The sequence below is a fragment of the Elgaria multicarinata genome, chromosome 6 (assembly GCF_023053635.1).
Source record: "Elgaria multicarinata webbii isolate HBS135686 ecotype San Diego chromosome 6, rElgMul1.1.pri, whole genome shotgun sequence".
Taxonomy (NCBI): Eukaryota; Metazoa; Chordata; class Lepidosauria; order Squamata; family Anguidae; genus Elgaria; species Elgaria multicarinata.
Window position 1 is genome coordinate 71672031 of NC_086176.1, and position 20535 is coordinate 71692565.

The 20535-nt window shown below is 42.4% G+C and overlaps 1 protein-coding gene across 1 annotated transcript in view; it reads left to right on the forward strand.

The window, feature by feature from the left end:
• Positions 1-20535, forward strand: part of ST8SIA4 (ST8 alpha-N-acetyl-neuraminide alpha-2,8-sialyltransferase 4) — a 104325-nt gene that overhangs the window by 16532 nt on the left and 67258 nt on the right. Inside the window, exon 3 of the mRNA XM_063128612.1 lies at positions 3471-3728. Within this exon, the coding sequence (XP_062984682.1) occupies positions 3471-3728 (258 nt within the window). The remainder of the gene's footprint in view (positions 1-3470; positions 3729-20535) is intronic.

The window sequence follows — 20535 nt, forward strand, 5'->3', positions numbered from 1 at the left end:
GTGAGGAAAAGAAGGGCAGGGAGAAAAACATGGATGCTGCGTTGAGTTTCTTGGAGGGAGGCTGGGGGAAGGAGAAGGGACATAGCTAAGTGTTAGAGCATCTGTGGAAGGCTGCATGCTCAGTCCTTGGCATCTCGAGGGAAGGATGGGAAAAGCTCTTGCTTGAAACCTTGGAGATTAGCTGTCAGTTCGTGCAGAACAGGGGGAGGGTAGCCTGGTCTCCATATGGCCCTCAGCCTAATTTCGAAAGCCTCTGCAAGTAATCAGTTAAGACCTCGGGCAAGAGGGAACTGTCCCTCCATTGATGGTCTGCTGGCGGGGCAGGTGGTGGCGGGGAGAGAAAATGGAATGGAGCAAAGAGAAAGAAAAGGAGTGGCCTTGATTACTTTTGGTTCTGGTCATGCCCATGATTGGCTTCGTGGGCACGACCACCCACTGCTGGCATGAGGCCCCTGACAGACTGGACCAAGTGAATAGGACAATAGACAGGAAAAAAGTTCCCCAACTGGTGGTTTAGACAGAACTGAGCTAGATGGACCAGTGGTCTGACTCTGTTTAAGGCAGCTTCCTATATCCCTATGAGTCAGTAGTTGGCAGTTTTACACAGCTCAGTTGTTGTTTCACATTTTGTCCTTTGTCAGGCCTTTAGTGCAGTTAGATGAGTGGCTTATTTTTCTCTTTAATGCATTTCCCCCAATATTCATACAATTTGCCAGTCTAGGCATATTGGTCCTGAAAGGCTTTTAAACCTATTTGTGTACAAGATTACATTAAGGATTTTTTTAAAAAATAGTCTATGTTCCAGAAAAGAGAAGATAGGGAAAAGAAACCTTTCCTTTGCTTTATTATCATTTGCCAGGAGCTCTAGGCATTTTGTGTTTTAATATTTCCCATTTTGCTTCATTACTCTGTCCTTCACGCATGTTCAGTTTTCAGATGGTCTTCACTCTGATGCTGCTTCAAATTTATATGAACGTCCTAAAACAGACTGACAAACATTTTTCCCGTCCTGTTTTAGTGATATTTAAATTTCAAGAGAGAATCTTTATCATGTTTCACTTTCCCTTGGGCTTTAAATGCAACTTCAGCATACCTATTCTCTCAAGATCTAGACATGTCAGAAATGTTCTTGTAACGTGAAGCAATGGGCATGGATGCCCAGCTGGTCTATATGACTTTGTTGTGCATGTGCCCCTCTTCTTGGGGAAATGGGGCCCTTTTCCCTCTTAACCACAGCATACTGTCAAAACATTTGCAGAGCTGCTGCAATAAGAGCCATGATAAATTAGTCCAAGGGCCTATGCAGTCCACCATCCTGCTTCCCAAAGTTAGCAGCCAAATGCCTATCGGAATCCCAAAAGCAGACAATAAAGGCAATAGCCCTATCCTGTTGTTGTTCTTCAACAACTGCTCCTGATACTGGACTTAATGTATAGCCATCTGACTAGTAGCCACTGAGTGCCTTATCCTCCATTAATTAGTCTAATCCCCTTTTAAACACATATAGGCTGGTGGCCATCATGACAGGTTGTGGTAGTTTTTTGAAGAATTTACCTTACTTTTGTCTGTCCTGAATCTCTCACTGTTCAGCTACATTGCATGATCCCTGGTTATAGTACTAATTATGAGAGAAGGTGAAAGAATTACCTGATTGGTGAAAGATTTAGGACAGGCACGAGGAAGTACTTGCAGTTCACTTGCAGAAGGCTTTGGAATTATATATGTCCTTTAAATGCTACCAGAATTTGCTCCTAAACAGGAGGCTTAGCTTAGTGATGCTTGAAGAGTTCAAACTTTGCAAATTCTTATTTGAAATGACCTGATTCTCATCTCTTGGATGAATGTGCTCATGGATACATAGTTACTCACTGGATTTCACACAGCTCTGAATGTTGTGATGCAGTTCTTGGCAACTTAAAAGTTATCAAAATACATATTTACATATGTATTTTCAAAGGAGAAAAAACAGTTAGGCTGCAATCCTATACTTACTTATCTGGAAGTACATCCACTGTACTCAATAGGGTTTACTTCTGAGTAGGGGTATACATATAAAGTATGTATTTTGAAGGAAAATACACATTTTAATTCATATTAAAATATGTATTTAAATATGTATTTTGAGATGAATGCAGAAATGGAACAGAATTATGTGTGAAAACACATGAAAGTGAGATGGGCTAGAAATAGAAAGATTAGCCTATCTCTTGCTTGGCACAATTACTTAATAAGATAAGAGCAAAATACAAAACTATAATTTAACACATTGTATGACCCTGGCCTTTAAAATCAATGGGAATGTTGCTATTGACTTTTATGGGAATTTTATTGAATCTTATGTGTTTATAAACAGAGTAAACGTTTTGGTTTTAAGCCAGGGATCCCTGGATGATGACAATGGAATCAGTTACCTAGGGAGGTTGTGGGCTCTCCCACACTAGAGGCATTCAAGAGGCAGCTGGACAACCATCTGTCAGGGATGCTTTAGGGTGGATTCCTGCATTGAGCAGGTGGTTGGACTCGATGGCCTTGTAGGCCCCTTCCAACTCTGCTATTCTATGATTCTATGACGTTTATTTCCCCAAAGATATGATTGAATCTGATTCTTGCTATACAACTATTGATTGTGGTATTGATTTTTTCTTTTTTTTTTAGCCAGCAATAAAAATGGATCAGTGGAAACCAAACTTTGAAAATTTAAAATCAGGCTGCAGCCCTTGTCTTAGGTTTACAAATGCAGTCTCATCACAGTTTTATGAAAGACACAAATGATCAGTTTTCATACATTATATTTTGAAGATGTGTCATATCTTACTGGGGGGAAAAATGGAAAGTGTTATTGCATCTTGAGGGCTAACTTTTAGGAGGCCAAAGTCTATTAGACCAGATGGTTCATACAAGCAATGTATCTATTGCTTTTAAATTATATATTGTTTTAACTTGGATCATGGTTTAATTTGTTTTTTACTGTGTATATTTATTGTTTTATACTGTATGTTTTTATATGTACGCCGCCCTGAGATCTTAGTGATATAAGGCGGGATATAAGTATTTTAAATAAATAAATTTCAATGGACAATCAAGGAATAACATGCTCCCTCCTTTTGTTTCACAACTGGTGATTCCTTCCTGGTTTGAGGCAGACCATTTCATCCTTATTTGCAAACTGTGGCTTGCCCTTGCCATGATAATCAAAATCTAGCCATGATTTTGGTGTTACATCTGAACCACTTTGAAATCTATGCAAGTTCATGGCATGATTCTGCTGCAAGAATCATGCCATGAATTACACAGGCAGAATGCCAGCTGCTTGAAAACACACAAGTAGGAGAATGGGTCCCCATAGGCACCTGGTTGGCCAATGTAGGTAACAGCATGTTGAACTAGCTGAGCTTTTTGTCTGACCTGGCAAGGCTCGTCTCATGTCCTTGCAGAGCTACTATAAGTTTGCATTCTTGTTTGAAATTCAGGAAGAACATTCTTCGATTCTTGGATGCAGAAAGAGACATCTCAGTAGTCAAAAGCAGCTTCAAGCCAGGAGATGTAATCCACTACGTGCTAGACAGACGCCGCACACTAAACATTTCTCAGGATTTGCACAGCCTCCTTCCTGAAGTTTCGCCAATGAAGAACCGTCGATTTAAGACATGTGCCGTGGTAGGAAATTCTGGCATCCTCTTGGATAGCGGGTGTGGAAAAGAGATTGACAACCATGAGTTTGTTATAAGGTGAGCATTCATCTTTTACTTGACAGGTTGTCTATTACTCCAACAATAATGAACACAAATGCTTTAACTTGGCACGGTAGTTTGGAATTGTTGAGTGATATCTTTCACTGCATGGTGCCCAAAGTTAAATATATTTCAATATAGAAAGAACCAAGCCATCTAGATATCGGGAATGAAAAATTGCGCTGTTGGAGACTGCAGAGAGATTTGTAATATTGTTTTTGTAGGATCCGCATTTGCTTTTTATGCAGACAAAAATCACTATTCCAATAGAAAGCTGGCTCTACAAAATGAAAATGTTTTCATTTCCCCCTTCTTGCCAGTAGTCACAGCAGAAAATTACTACCTTTACTTATTATATATGCACTGTATGGGGTAAAATTTACATGAAATGCATTGGGGATTAGCCAGAGAGCTCCCATTAAGGGAATTGAAAGTCACACATCAAAACTCTTGCATGCTACACTGAAAATGCATTCTGACTGCATGTGCAAATATATTCACATATTTTATTTTTAATAATTAGTTTGCCTGTCCAAAGCAAAACGCTGTGCATTGTCAAAGGTCAGCAGGAAATTAAAAGGAGTTGGAGATACTGTTTAATAGGTTGTCATTGTATGAATGCAAATCAGGTTTTATTTGAAAATGCAGGGCATTGGGTGCCATCCAGAACCATTAAAATCAATCAAGAGTCTTGCCATTGACATTGGTGGGATATGGTTTATGCTCACTGTGCATAGTGAGCACTATGCTAAAGAATAGAATGGTCATGATCCTGCCAAAGTTAAACACATGCAGGCCTTAGCTAGACCTACCTTTTGTTCCGCGACGGAGGAGGGAAGATCTCGCGTTGCGATTAACGCAAGAGCCCTCCTCTGTTTACATGTGAGCTGCAACGACCTCAGGAAGAGAGGCGTTGTGCCTGCCATTTTTTACTTTTAAAGAAGACGGAGCACACGGACGGTCGTGTGCTGAAGGTAAGGTTTTTTTTAAAAAATAATTTAGTTCCGTGCTCCCCCCACCCTAACCCCGATGGGCGCAGCGCTCCTGAGTAGCGCTGCGCCCCGTGCACAACTCACGCGGAGCCGGGTCAAACTGCGGCAATGGGACACATGTTCCGCGGTCTCGGGTTCAGCCCAGGACTGTGGAAAAAGCGGGCCCAAAGGGGAGGGCTCTATACCAGAGCAAGGGAGAGATGATCCCTCCCTGACCCCTGGATCCCCTGTGCGTCATCTGGATGCACAGGAACGACCACAGGGTTCGCCCCGGGGTAAAGCCTGGTCTAGCTAAGGCCTGAGGCCTTAGCTAGACCTAAGGTTTGTCCCGGGATCGTCCCGGGGTGATTCTATCGGGGTAATTGCTTACCCAAAATATAGCAGAGTGCGAAATAGCAGCAGCGTAGAGTCTGGAAATGGTTTCAGCTTGAATTTAGGAACAAAAAGAAGCACTCACGGTCTTTGGTCAGTAAAGAAGCTTTACTGACACTAAATAAATTACTTACAGAATAAATGGTCATATATACAGTCCTTTCACAGTACAGCAACAACGTAGCAGTATAACATCAGCAGTAAGTTCCAGCAGTAAGTTCCAGCAGTAAGTTCCAGCAGTAAGTTCCAGCAGTAAGTTCCAGCAGTAAGAAGCCATACAACATGGACTTCTTAAATACACTTTTCTCCTTGGCCCAATTAACCAATAGTCTCTTCATCTTGTACATCTCGTACCGCACGTAGGCCAGGGAAGAATCTGCTTCATACTGGACTTCTCCTGGCAGAGACAATCTGGCCAAGGACATCTTTTTAACTCTTTAGAGTCCTTTTCCTTCTGTGGTTAAAAACCTAACCACAACACCCTTTCATTTTTAACTACAGAAAAAATACAATTTACATTTCATTACATTTCACCTGTAAGAAATCAACTTTACATGTTTACAACAATCTCAACATTGTGTACATTTCTCTGTGTGTTACATTTCCCAGAGACTTATTTATATGTAAGTTTTTCTTTTCTTCTTCTTCCAAGCACTGTTGAAAAACTTTGTGCTTTGGGGCGTTGAACTACTTTGCAATCTTCCAACTTGCAAACTTTCAGCAATTTTAAAACTTTCTGCTTCTGGCTTTTTAGGTAATTTCCTTTGGAAACTTTTCTACCTCTACACCAAGGTAACACCTAACTTTCCCCAGAGACTTCAGTTTCAACCCTTCCTGCAGCTTTGGGCTGAGTTTTCTTGAATGTGGTCTTGGGAACTCCCTGCCACCAGTAGACGAACCACTAGCTCCACAATCATGTACTCTTTTGCTTGCCCCTTTGCATACAGACACGTGTGTTTGAAAACACCCCCTTTCAGTTTTCGCTGCCTGAAAACACTTTTCTTGCTCTTGTTCAGACAATTTCAACACATCACTGTAACTCTCAGGTTCAGACTTCACACAACACACACTGAATTCATCTGAATACTTTAAAGGTGGAATTCCTTTGTTTTTTCTTTGTGAACGACGAGGTACACTGGAAATTTCTTCCTCCCTTTCATTTCCCTCCTCCCTTCCACTTTTGGGAGTGGAAACACTCTTCTCAGAGATGTGAGGGCTCTGAGAAGTTAACCCCTGAGTTACTGTTTTCTCCTGGTTGTTCACAGTTTCTAACAGAACTTGGGAACCTTGAATCCTGTCCCAACCTGCCTCCTGAAAAGTAGCAGACCTAGAAACAACCACCTTCCCATGACTTAAGGAAAAACGCCAAGATTTGGATTGCATGCCAGAATAACCCACAAAACGTAATTTCACAGACTTGGTTTCACCTTTAGATCTTTTGGACTTTGGGATATGCACGTATGCCCAAGACCCCCATGTTCTCAAGTGAGACAAATCTGGCTTTGAACCAAAAAGTAAACAGTAAGGCGAACTGCCTGTAACCCTGCTCCAGGTTCTATTACACAGATAGTTTGCGGTTAAAAATGCTTCTCCCCACAAATCTTGCTCAGCGTTTGCATCAGCCATTAGAGAATCTTTCTTCATTTGAAGTACTCCAATTCTTCTCTCAATTGACCCATTTTGAAAAGGAGTTTGGGGATCTATTAACCTGTGTGTGATTCCTGTTTTCCTAAACCACTCACAGAACCTTCCAGAAACAAACTCACCCCCACGGTCCGACTGCACAGAAATAATGGGCTTGTTAAAGAACTTTTCCGCCCAAGTTTTCCAATCCCTAAAAGTTTCAAAAGCTTCTGATTTTCGCTTCAGTAAATAACACCAACTAAAGCGTGTGTAATCATCCAGAATTACAAGCACGTAACTGGATCCCCCTTGTGTAGGCGTGAATGGCCCTACCAAGTCAATAAACACCAGTTCAAAAGGCTTTTGTGACACCCTGTCACTTTTCCTGCAGATGTTCTGCACCCGGGATTTGGTCTGATGACAGATTGAACAATCCAAGAAATTTTTACAGTTTCGCAAGCTTAACCCTGTACACACTTGAGGCATGTGACTTAACACTTTAAAACTTGCATGACCTAAACGCCTGTGCAACTCATGAACACAATTTTTATGGTCTGGCACGTTACCAGTTTGTGCCACCCTTTCTTTACCTGCACCCATGTAAAACAGTCCATTTTTAACATGTCCCAGTGCCACATTTTGTCCATCCTTAATCACTTGGCACTCATCCTTCTGAAACGTAACAACGTATCCTTCAGACGTTAGAGCACTAACAGAAAGGAGACAAAAATCTAAATCTGGAACATACAGAACCTGTTCACACTCCTTTTGCAGACATGGAACGTAGCAACAGCCAATTCCTTCCACCCTCGACGTTCGTCCATCTGCAAGCGTGATTGACTTCACCTTGCTTGGTTCCAACTTCCGAAATGCCTCTGGATTATTAGAAATTGTTCTGGACGACGCAGAATCAATCAGCCAAACCTCTTGGGCCTCGTTACACCTCACTGTGGCTGAAACAAATGCATTCGAGCATTCCTTCTCCTCTCCAGCCTGTGTAACTCCCTTCTTCCTCTTTTTACAGAAGCGTTTGATATGACCCGGCTGTTTGCAAAAATAACACTTTCTTACTGCAACTGCGGTTCTCTCCACACTGTTGCCTTGGAAACACTTATCTTTCTGCATTCTTTCTCTGCTGCCAAGGGCTGACTGCTTAACCCTTTCCTGGCAGTTTTCCTCCTTCCTGGAAAGACGCCGTTTCTCTTCTTGGAGCAAACGACCCGTCAAATAATGAAGAGTGAGTTCATCAGTCTTCATACTTTCCAGACTGGTTGTCAGAACGTCCCAGCTTTGAGGCAACGACCCCAAAATCAGGTAGCACTTATGCTCTTCCGTAAAAACGATTCCGACCTCCTGCAACTGGACAAATAGAGATCTCACCTGTTGGAGATGATTTGCCAAACTTCCAGCCTCCTCCAACTTTAACCGATACAGCTCTCTGGTGAGGCTCAGCCGTGTGCTTGCCGACGCACGCACATAAATCTGTCTCAGCGCATTCCAGCTGTCTCTTGCCGTCTCATCTCTGTTGATATGGACAATTTGCGAGTCCTCCATACTCAAGACAATGTTTGCTTTGGCCCTTTCATTCTGCTCTTCCCACACTTGTGCTTCTTGAGCAGTCTGACCAACCGGCCTCGGGACACTCACGACGTTCCAACATCTGTCCCGCTTCAAAAACATTTCCATCTTGAATGACCACGTTAAGTAATTTCTCTCATTCAGCCGTTCCACCGGAATACTGGATGCCATCTGAACCTGGGCCATCCTCACCGGCTGGGCTGGAGCGCGACTCACACTGGATACAGACCCGTCTGAGCTCGATGAACTGCCTGAGCTCGACTCCGTCTTTCCCTCCAGCGTTCCTTTGCTCTCAAGCTTTCCAGCAACCAAAAATTATGCCTTCCAGACTTTCTCTGGGCGCATAACCTATCGGGGTAATTGCTTACCCAAAATATAGCAGAGTGCGAAATAGCAGCAGCGTAGAGTCTGGAAATGGTTTCAGCTTGAATTTAGGAACAAAAAGAAGCACTCACGGTCTTTGGTCAGTAAAGAAGCTTTACTGACACTAAATAAATTACTTACAGAATAAATGGTCATATATACAGTCCTTTCACAGTACAGCAACAACGTAGCAGTATAACATCAGCAGTAAGTTCCAGCAGTAAGTTCCAGCAGTAAGTTCCAGCAGTAAGTTCCAGCAGTAAGTTCCAGCAGTAAGAAGCCATACAACATGGACTTCTTAAATACACTTTTCTCCTTGGCCCAATTAACCAATAGTCTCTTCATCTTGTACATCTCGTACCGCACGTAGGCCAGGGAAGAATCTGCTTCATACTGGACTTCTCCTGGCAGAGACAATCTGGCCAAGGACATCTTTTTAACTCTTTAGAGTCCTTTTCCTTCTGTGGTTAAAAACCTAACCACAACAGATTCCTGTTCATGTAAATAACACACAGGATATCTCGGGAGCAGGCAGGGACGATCCTGGGATAAACCTTAGGTCTAGCTAAGGCCTAAGTCTCATTTATTTCAATAACAAGTGCTCAGTTCTTCCACTGAAATTAGTGGGACCAAATCGTCAGTCCTAAACATATTCAGTAAGGAGCATCTTTGAATCAGAGGTACTTATTTCTGGGTAAGCATATCTAAGATTGTACTGTATAGCTTCAGTTCTTTTCAATAAGCACAACCCTGTAGCCTGTGCACATTTAATTGAAAGGAAGTAAGTAGTACTGAAATCAGTGTAAATAATTGCTGCATAAATGTTTGAGGGGTTTGTGAAAGTTGCCATTTCAGAGTGGGGAGTGAAAAGGTCTGTAGGGAAAAAAAGCCCTAGCTTTTGTGCTTTGCAAGTTTTTTGCATCTACTTACAGCCATTGCTTTCCTAATTTGCTGCTGCTTCAGCACTTTTTTTTTTTACTTGAAAGATAAACTGCATTGTGTGATATGAGCCACTCAGGGATGATGTAGGGTACATGATAACATCGCACTGTCATATAGACAGATTTACGTCTGTGATGACATCACCAAGAGCAAATGTGAAGCTCTCTCATTTCCATTCATCTAAATGGGAGAAGTGGAAATGAGGGAACCCATCACTGTAGTCCAGGCTTTTGCTTTTCTTTTTGCTCTGCAGTATAGGTTTCTTTACCTAGCAGTACTACATGGCAAGATTTCTACACTGATCCTGCTCTAGGTGTGTGGAGTTACACGTGACTAAGTGGTGCTGAAGGTGAATGGAAATGTACATTTGGACGAGTATATGGATGTGCATCCAACTAAAAGTAATGCAATATGTTCAGAAGACATCCACACTTTTATTCATATCCAGATGTCTTCCATCTGCATTATTTTTAGTGGAAAGTGTATTCAGATATTTATCTCAATGACCATCAAAAACCACATTCTGCCCCAAATAATGATTTATTGACTGAGGCAAGGGAGCACTAGCCCGTTTACCTTGGTAATGGACACACATTCCCTCAACTTCACCAACCCTCCCCCTGTGAACAGTAACCTTCCTTTCATGAAGGGTTGCAAAAACGGCTGATAAGGGACATGTTTTGTGGGAAGCAACAACGTTACTGAAATGTGTGACATACTATAAACATGTAAACATGTAAACATGTATTCAGTTGGACTCTTAAAAGTGCTTAACTTTGGCTGGACTGAAAACTTACCACCACCACCCCAGTTGCAACTGATTCAGAATTAAGTGACAGAAATCTAGGAGTATATCTTAAAATATTACTTGACACTTCTTTCCTTAAATTTGGGAGACCACTGGTTAAGCAGCTCTTCAAATTACCAGAGTGCATATCCAAAAATATAGAGGTCATTCCTTATACAACATGGTAAAAAGGATATTGTCACAGTCTTCTGTTAGCAGCATTGCAGGTAATTTCTGCAAGGGCTTTTATAAGACGAGATGCATAGAATTGTTTTTCTATGTATATATTGCTGTAACTTGAAGACTAAACAACTGTATCACATGTGTGGTTAACCAATCGGCTCCACTTAGGTTGTTTCATTCAGTATAGTGCTTTTGAGGACTGGTCCTTTTATTAGCGCCCCCACTGTTCTCATAACTTAAGCTTAGCTCTCATATTACTCTATTTGGCATGGAATATCCTGTGTTGTATCCTGCTGACCAATACTGAGCATTGATGCCAGTCAGTTTCCTGTTCTCCACTTAATGTTTATGTTTTATCCTGTTGCACATGTCCCGGGGGGGGGGGGGGAGAGAGACACTCACAGGAGTCATTTCATGTCTGAAAAGTTTAATTCCAGAAGCTGTCAAGTGGGAATCAATGCTGAAAATACTGTCACTTTGACACACTGGATACATTCTCTCAATGTGTGAGTCGAGTTAGTTGAAGCTGGCATGTCAAAAACCAAGGAGGTATAATAAAGTCTTGACATCAGTGGAGTAATTTCAGTTTATCCAGCAGTGAATCTGCCAGAGAAGAATGAATGTATGATGAAGAATATTCAGGCATACATTGTGACAAGTATTTGAAATCAGTGAATGCATTTATTATAGCCTGTTAAATGAATCTAGATTTCACTTATAGTAGGCAAGACATGATGAATATAGCACTTATGTAAGGTAGCACAAAAACACCCCTGAGCTGTCCTGTTCCTATAGTGCTGTCCTCTGGAAACCGTCTGTATTATAAATTATCTTTAAAAATTGTGTTGTTAAGTCTGAAAATGGCATTGACCCACTTAGTCATTTGTCTGCATGCTTTCCCATACAAATGCAGTCGAGAACTGACTGGATAGTTAAACTCAAATATTTACAATGCAATAGATTAGATGGGTCAGATGTTTAACTGCCCTTTTTGCTTAATTATGAAGAAAGGAAAGAAAAACTAGGGGTATTCCACGCCTCATCAGAAGCTAGAGAGTTTCAGAAACTGGGTGTAAAGTAAGAAATAACAATTAAAGTTGGATTCATCTGATTGCTAGTCTGAGCCTAAATAATCTATTGACTTTCTGTTGCTCTTCCAGCTCTAGGGTGGGGATTGATCCAGGAGTATGTGAAAATGAGTAGGCTTTTACAATTAAACTGGTATGACTGATACAAGAATGAAGGATAGAAGTATAAAATAATACACATAAATGAAATCCAAAGTTAGGTATTATATGGATTCAGTTTGGTTACACTTCCTAATTCACTGTGTGTGTGTGTGTGCATGCCCATGTAACATCAGATCTCCTGTTCCACTATCACAGAGACAAGATGTAAGAAAGTTTATTCCTTAAGTGGCATGTACGTCATACAAAGCTGTTTTGTCCCTTAGGTGGCCTGTGTACCCCATAAGAAAACATATTTTGAAGTCTACAGTATGCCTCGCATACACATGATGTATGGTCAGTATGTTCAGCTTTGTTTGTGGTGCGAAGGTCGATAAATAAGGAGACGAGACAACAACAGCTGGATTTAAACAGGACCACATTTTATTAAATGATCTGCAAAAGGGGGTGAATCCTACCGGGCATTCAGTATGGCCTGTTGCCAGGCCCCTGAAGTTGGGCGAGCCATTCGTGGGCCAAGGGTAGGCGCTGCGTCTTTCTCCTTCCCCTGGGCCTGCCCCTTATGGGGTTGGGGGACCTTCTTTTGTCATGCCCTATCTCAGGCCAACCAGCTCTGAGTGGGTGGGTAGGGTCGGCCCCAAAGGTAAGTCGTATTTCCCAGGTAGGCTGTGGGGCTCAAAGCTGGAAGCCTCGGACTTACCAGTCACTGTGAACAGTGCCATGTGAATGCTCATCATTCCCACTCCCACTCTGGATGTCCGTACCTAGCACCAAATAGCAAAATGTGACCAAATTAGATAACAGATTAACCTAATTAATACACCCAGACTGTCTCACAGTGTGGAGTAGGCGAAAAAACTCCTGCACAATACAGTACAGGAGTAAAAAATTCCTATTCTGCTCCCAACAGTAACCAGCAAGCCCACACTGCCTACGGAGAGGGAGGGAGGGAGCCGCGCAGCAAAGAGGGTGAAGGGAGGGAGAGCCCTCAGTTTATGGGCTCCTTTACCCCTCCCCCCATGTGGCACCATTCCAGCACCCAGCCAATGGTGGCTGGGTCTCCTATCTCCCCCGCCCACAAACGCCTCCCCACGCCCAGGCTATGCCGGGCGTGGCAGAATGGCCTTTGCTGTGGTATTGCTGTGCTAGCTAGGGATTGCGCTACATTAAGCAAAGTGGGAGAGGCAGACAACTATTCTTATGGCAGATATTCTTAATGTCTGCCATATGATCAAGTGAACTGGCCAAATGGGCATTATTGGCGGTAAGTCAGGCCCATAAAATATCCACAAATATCCAAAACTTGGAGAGTAATAGAACTTCATCAAGTAAACGTAATTACTGTTCAGTTTAGATACCATGCAATAATAAGTGTGTGTAAAAAGGTGCATATTGAGTGGTAATGTAATTCCAAGCAAGCAGTTTATCCCTGCCTTAAGAAATGCGATTGAACTACGCTGTGTTTAGTAAGAACATCACCGTTTTTATTTTCTCGAAGCGCTGAATGTGTGTTGTGATTTAAAAGCTTAAAATCTTTTACTAAAATGTTTCTGGCTACCTTTTGGAAATGGAAGGTTTGTGATCTTGCATCCCAGATTGTTTTGGCTTGAATCCTCACTACTGTGCTGAAATGGGAAGCCCAAGGTTAGAGGGGTGGAGCAGCAACAAACTTAAGGGCCTTGCTCTTACCAAGGAAAAGGGGGCACCTAAGCCACTCTTTATATTAGTGCTGGGCCGAATCCTGCCCCCTATTTTCGGGAACTTTCTCTCCCTGCGAAAGAGGCCTTTTTCAACATTCCTTTTTTTAAAGTGTAGCCAATTGGTGAGGGAGCTTCTTCCTATTTTTTAGTATTTAAAACAAAAACAAACAAAACCACACACCCTTCCCTTGGCATTTGGAGGGACACAGCAGTTCTTAGTGAATGCCTATTGGAGACCATGTGATCTCATCCTCTCCAGTAAGCACTCCTGGGGCACATCTAGCTGAGGGGGGTGGAGGGGTATGATCTCGTGATTTTATGATTGTGAGATCATCTACACGCGCACGCACAACGTCCTGGGAGGAAGAGGACCTGCCCGCCATTTTGCGTTTTTTTAAAAAAATCTGAAAATGTAAGTGGTTTTTTTAAAAAAACAAAACAAAAAAACTCCTGTTCACCCCCCCCCCCCAATGGGCACAGAGTTTCTGAGGAGCTCCATGCCCTGTGCCCAGGTCCCGGCTCCTCGTGGTTACTTGCGAAGAATTGGGACAAAAACGGGACAGGTGCCCACATGTCCCGCAGGAAAAATGATGGAAGGGAAAGGATTACAGGCATGTACCTGCTTCTGTAGCTGCATTTTGTAAGACAGACAGACAGACACACACACACACACACACACACACACAGAGAGAGAGAGAGAGAGAGAGAGAGAGAGAACTTAGCAAAAGCCTTGTATGTGTGTGTGAACTACATGATCTATAATCACGTCTGCATGTCATGTTCTTCTATTGGGGAGCAGTAGCATGATCGCAGTGCATGATAGATTATGTCCTGCTCAATTTGACCTTAATTTTTTCCAAGTCCTTCAGAATTACACCAACGCCTATCAAACTACAAGAACTGAACCCGGGAGCCAGGGTACTGCATACTGCACTATTAAAAAAGGCATCTTAAAAGGCATTTTTAGGATGCCTTTTTAATAATGTGCTGCTTTTAATAATGTATTAGTTTTAAATGTTTTAATTAGTTATATGTAATTTATGGTGCATTTGCATTTGTGTTGTACCCGGCTCGATTCAGAGGGAGAGGCGGGTAACTATTATTATTATTATTATTATTATTATTATTATTGCCTAGGAGCTATGCCACGATCATCTACACTGATGGTGTGTGCTCAGAGTGTCAACTGCACGTTCACACAGTCAGAGATAATGGGTCTAAAGGACCTTTTAATGTTGTATTGTGAATATGAAGATTTGTCCCAATCACACCCACCCACAGGGATATTCCAAAGGGAAGCTGGGTTTTTATTGAACAGGAATCATGGGGAATTAACTTGCTGTGACAACAATAAGGCACCTATACCCAATTTTACTATGGCTTCAACCAATCCATAGGCATATTAAACAGGCAAAGCATAGAACAAAATGCATAATGTACCCATCCAGACACAGGGTTTTATGTGGGGTGTAATGTCTCCAAAACTCTGCTCAGTTTCTGAACCATGTGTTGCTGTGCAATGGACTGCAAGCATATGTGGTAAATTTATTTATTTATTTACTCATTTATTTATTACATTTTAATACTACCCAATAGCCAAAGCTCTAAGTGTAGGTTCTCAAGGGGCTGGGCTAAGGTTCCAGGAATTGGGGCTAGATAAATTAGGGCCCTAAATCTAAGGGGAAGAGAGAGAAAGAAGAAAGAGGTTTAGGAAGTGAGAGCTTGCAAGGCCAGAGTGGTGGAGAGAGTTCATGTCTCTGACTGTAGACGGTGCACCAAGGCTAATCCTTGCACACAGTTGCTGTGGCAAATACAGAATTGGATGCTAAACACACTCACACTCATTTCTACCACTTTATTTTCTGCTCACTTCTTCCAGATATCTTTACACTCAAGCTTACCTTGTTTGTGTCAAGCCAACGTTTTTGGAGAATTTTGAGACAGTGAGCCTGTGTGCACCAGTTGCTGGGGAACATGGGTGAGAGTGCTGTTGCACCATCTCCTGCTTTGTTGGTCCCTGGCCAATGGCTGGTTGGCCACTGTGTGAACAGAGTGCTGGACTAGATGGACCCTTGGCCTGATCCAGCATCAGGGCACTTCTTAGGTTCTTATGAATCCAGGGGAAGGGAGCAGGGCCCTCTGGAAAACCCCAGGGGATTGAATTTGGCCCCTGAGCCTGAGGGGCTGCCCCCCTGCTTTAGCTGATAATGTGAATCACTTCTTTTTTTAAAGAAAGAGTGATAACCCAGCCCTATTACATTTGGGGGAGGGGGCTCCTGGTCATTCTACTGAGGGGAAGTCCAGATGACCTCCCCCCAAATCCTGCCTTGAGAGCACCACTTTTAAAGAAAGATTTGAAATGAGTGACAACCATCAAAATACTATTTTTTAACTAAGTTTGCTCTCCATACAGCATGGAGATTTTTTTATTATTCCAGGCAGGGTTTTAATCATCAGAGGCTGGGTGGCAGGATAAGTGAGGTGTTTACTCCCAGGGGGCTAAAAACCTTTATACTGAGCTTTCTATACATGGGTGAAACCTGCTTTCTCTTTCCCCCTGAAATTTACAAATATTCCTTTTGCTTTTTTTTTTTTTTCATGCCCTTTCCAACTACTGGCTAGATGTACACCTTCTACAAAGGAAACAGTCTGAGAGCAATGTTTAAACATCATTCATGCAACTAGGAACTGAGAAAGTGAGTTCTTTCTTTCTTTTTACCTTTCTCGGGTTTTTTGTTGTTGTTCTTTTCCTTTTTGGCCAAACAATCCATTCCAGCATGCTGAAGCCACTGCCGCTGTTTAAGCAAAGCAGAGCTGTCTCAGGAGTCCATAAATAGGCATTTTAAGTTGATAAAATTCGCTTTCTGGAGACAGCCCAAATTTATTTCTGCATAGAATGAGCAGCATTATGTCTATGGTTTATATGTCTCAAACCTGAGAAAGTATGCATCCTTATAATATTGAAACTTCATATATATATCCTTCAAACTATAAATGCATTAATTTTGCTGGATTTTCATTGATTTTAGTGGCTGATTTTTACATGAACACAAGAACCTGTCTACAGTGGCTCTTGGAGTTGAGGCCCTAAATTCACACAAGCTGACAGCTTTTTGGTTGTCAGTAGGAAAGAAAGATTTTGCTCCCCACCCTTAGTTTCAAAATCCAATTTGGCAACAAGTTCATTACATACACATCATTACACATAACATGCACATATAGAACAGGTAGGGTTAGCTGAATAGGCCGCTCGGCTTTATTTAATTTGATTTGGGCAGCATTTCTTAATACCTCAAAACATTTTTTTTCTACTTTTTTTTTGCAAGTGGACGGTTTCAAAACTTAGAACACAGCAGTGTTTTACATTTTTCCACTGATAGATGCATGAAAATGTTAAATTTCCATTTGTGACCTAACCTCCTACAATCTTAAACTGGCTAGCAAAACCAGAATAAAATATAAAGGCTTGTTATTTAAGTAAGCACCAGAACTTGAGCAAAACAGAGCTCCTGATTAGAATCACCACCATTTCCTTGTACTGTGAAAGCGATCTAATCAAAACTTCTGCGAAGTTTTGCAAAATGAAAAACTTCTCTTTGCCTCTGCAATACCATAGTACTTTCCCAGTTCTTCCCCTTTTTTGCACTGAGAAAGAAGAAGTTCTCTTACAGTGAGTAGATTCTGACTTCACATGCATATCTCGCTTTCTTCTTTAAATGTTGAAAGCTGTGCTTCCTATTTGCAGCGTAAAGCAACTTATGCCTTCAGTAGAATCTGCACCAGTCTCTCCGCTCCTCTGTCTATTTGCATAGCACAGTGGTGAACCCTTTTCATGAACGTGCACCTTCATTTGTACGTGAGATGGGGTCACTGAGGGAAGCGGAAGCCTCTCCCTCACAATGATTCCAGTTGGGTGGGGAAACCATGATCCCAGATGCAGCTGGATTGCTAAGAGGAAGAAAAATCTCACTCCACCCCCGCTGCGATCCCTGGAACAATGGGCATGTCTACACCATGCATATATCTCAGGGTCATCTCTAGGTCATCCCTGTGCTTCCAAATGATACACAGGGGATCCTGGCGTCAACCAGGGACGACCACAGACTTTCCCCGGGATAACTGAAACTGGGGATATCCTGGTTTTTCCACGGTACCAGGACAACCCTGAGGACCATGACTGGTGTGGCACAGCCTCCTGGGTCCTCGAATGGACACAGAGCTGTGTGGGGTAGCTCCATGCCGGTGGGGGGGGGGGAGGCAGCAATTTCACCATCCCTGGGATGGTGGGGGAGGGGGGTTGGGTGCAGAGTTTGACAGGGTTTTCTCCCTACGCTTTTTGGTAAGTCTGAGGTCCTCCCCCTTCCTCCTGCTGCACCCTTAGGTGTAGATGAGCCCAATGCTGGATTTGGCCTGGATGGGGTGTGCTTCCTGGGAGGAGCCAGGAAGGAATTGAGAGAAACAAACTCTGCTTCTGGCCTGTGGAGAGAGAGCCTGAAGCCTGAGTCAGCTCTGTGTAGTTTAAATAAAACTTAGAGTTTGGAGAAGGCAGAGCCTATGGCTGGGTTCACACATCATGCTACCCATGGTGGGTGGCAAGCTATTCTTTGTAGGTGGTTATGCAAACAACCTACTGTGCTCCCTTCAGATGCTCAGGCAAACAAGCTACACAGAGCAGTTTATTTCACACACACACACCCATCACCCCTACTCTTCTTGTAGTCCTCCAGCCCAGCCAGACAGGAGTCCCAGCTTCCATTGCGGTAGGAATAGAGATTGCTGCAGTTTGTGGGTTATCAGGTTGACTTATTTGGGCAAAATAACCCACTGTGGGGGAGGGGAAATCATCTCATAGATAACTTGCTAGCCCATCATGGGTTGTTCCAGAAAATAAACCATCATGGGATAGTGTGACATGTGAACCCAGTCTATGTGAGTCTGTGTGGTGAAACAATCCCCACTAGAACTGTATTGTTCTATTATAGTGGTGGGGAAACAGCAATTCCAACTACACCGGGATTGATTTGGCTGGGGGACAAGGCGTGTGGAGATGACCCTCAGTGCATACCTGTAGTAAATACTCACGCACACATCTGAGGGTTGAAGTGACTTGAAGCGACCGAGGCCACTCAAGTGCCTTTATTGAGCATACACAGAGTTTAAGTAGGGAAAAAATCTCCTCCTTCTTCCCCCCTCCCCTTCCGCCGAAACCCCTTGGATCACATTGCTTGTATCCTGAATCCACATCTTTAATCCCTTCTGTTTGCTGAGCTAGTCTGCCTTGGTTGTTGATTCCATGTTAGTTACTGGAAGGCAACAGGACATGTCTACCATTTGAACAATGGTCAATTAACAGGGAGGAAGATAACAGCAAAGCCCTGCTTTGCCCGGGCAGTCTTCTGTCAACGTAACTCCACAGGCCTGTGCTGTAATACTTCATCTCCCCTTTTCTTTATTAATTTATTATGCCGAATTGGTGTTGTCCTGATGAACTCCCGGGATGTGATTGGACAGCTGTTTGTATAACATCTGTATGTGTTCTGGACGATAAGGTCTCAGAGGGGTGTTTTTCCGCCAGCAGCGGCTACACATTTGCACCAGATTAGGAATACATTGAATAAGACATTTGGGATACATTGAATAAACCAACAGGCGACTATTAATACAGTGATCAATGCAATATACTATATATAATACTTCAGGAAAGAGTAGTACAATGTAATACATACAATACTTTACTTCAAGAGAGAATTTAGTCAGCTGAGAGGGAAGCATGATCACAATACTTCTCGCTAGTGTTGAAGCACATGTTGTTTGGAAGCTATAACTGTTTGTAAGTCCATGTTAAGTTTGTACTTTGTGGGAATTGTCCTGCAGGTTAAAGCAACACATGCTTTCTATATTTGGCAGCCTAGGTGTTGCTGAAGAAGTAGGTAGTCAGTGGCTGGACGACTTTGCAAGACAAGTCCTTCTTTATACAGGAGTAAAACAATTTTACTCAAAGTTCAATTTTATTCAGCTGAGGTATCAGTTCTTGATGGGATGGAAATTTTTAGAGCAAAGCAAGTCTTTGTGCTGGTTTCAACGGTAACCAAGTTATCTGGAACACTGCTTACAGTCCATTGTGGGTCTTCTCACTGGCTGAAGCAAATAGCCAATATGGAATCTTTGGGGCAGCTGTTTCTGGCTCTGATGGTTTTTTGATGCTGGAAAACTGCTGCAACTGATGTCATCTGGACTCTGGTACTCTGTACTGCAGCTCCTCTGGGTTGGTTTCATCTTTCTTTATTATTTTCTGAGAGGACTTCTTGCATCTCTAGGCCAGGCTGGGAAAACTCTGAAAACCTGTATTTTGGAAATAAACTACACAAGAGGTGTGGACTTCTCTCCATCGCTTGGATGAAGAGCAATAAAACAAGAACTATGTACATGGATCTGTGCATTTTCTTTTCTTTTTTTCTGAAGTTTTTGAGGCTAAGTTTTCACTCTGCACATGCTCTTGGCTAGGCTGCCAAGGGCTAGTTAAAGCTGAGTGAAACTTTCAATCAGGGGCTTTAATGGCTCTGAATGTGAGTGACAAAGAAAGGGTTTTGGGAGACTTATTGTCATGTTAAAGAAGCTATTATATTTGTAGCAACTTTTGAGGTAACATAAGCTCTAGGTAAATTAGCAATAATAAAGCACACATTTTGGAAGTCTAACATAAGATTCAATTGTAAAAACAGATACATTGGCAGCGGGAAAATAGTTTGTCACTGCTGGGTGATAGGATTAAAGTTAGTCATTGTTAGCTCTTCTCTCATTTGCATACAAGGTGGGGGCATGAAGGAGTGGAACATGGGAACAGCGGTTAGGGGAAAAGATGAGTCAATACATAGAAAAATAAAGCGTTGGGGGACGTGAAAAGAAAAAATCTCTAAAACATCTACTGATATTTGCAATGCTACAGACGTTTGCAGAAGGCATTCTATCTGCATTTTAGTGAGAGAAAAATAAATTATTTAGGGAGGTAGTGAGTTCTCTCAAACTGGAGGCACTCAAGGGGTCGGTGGGCAAGCATCTGTTTTAGGGTGGATTCTT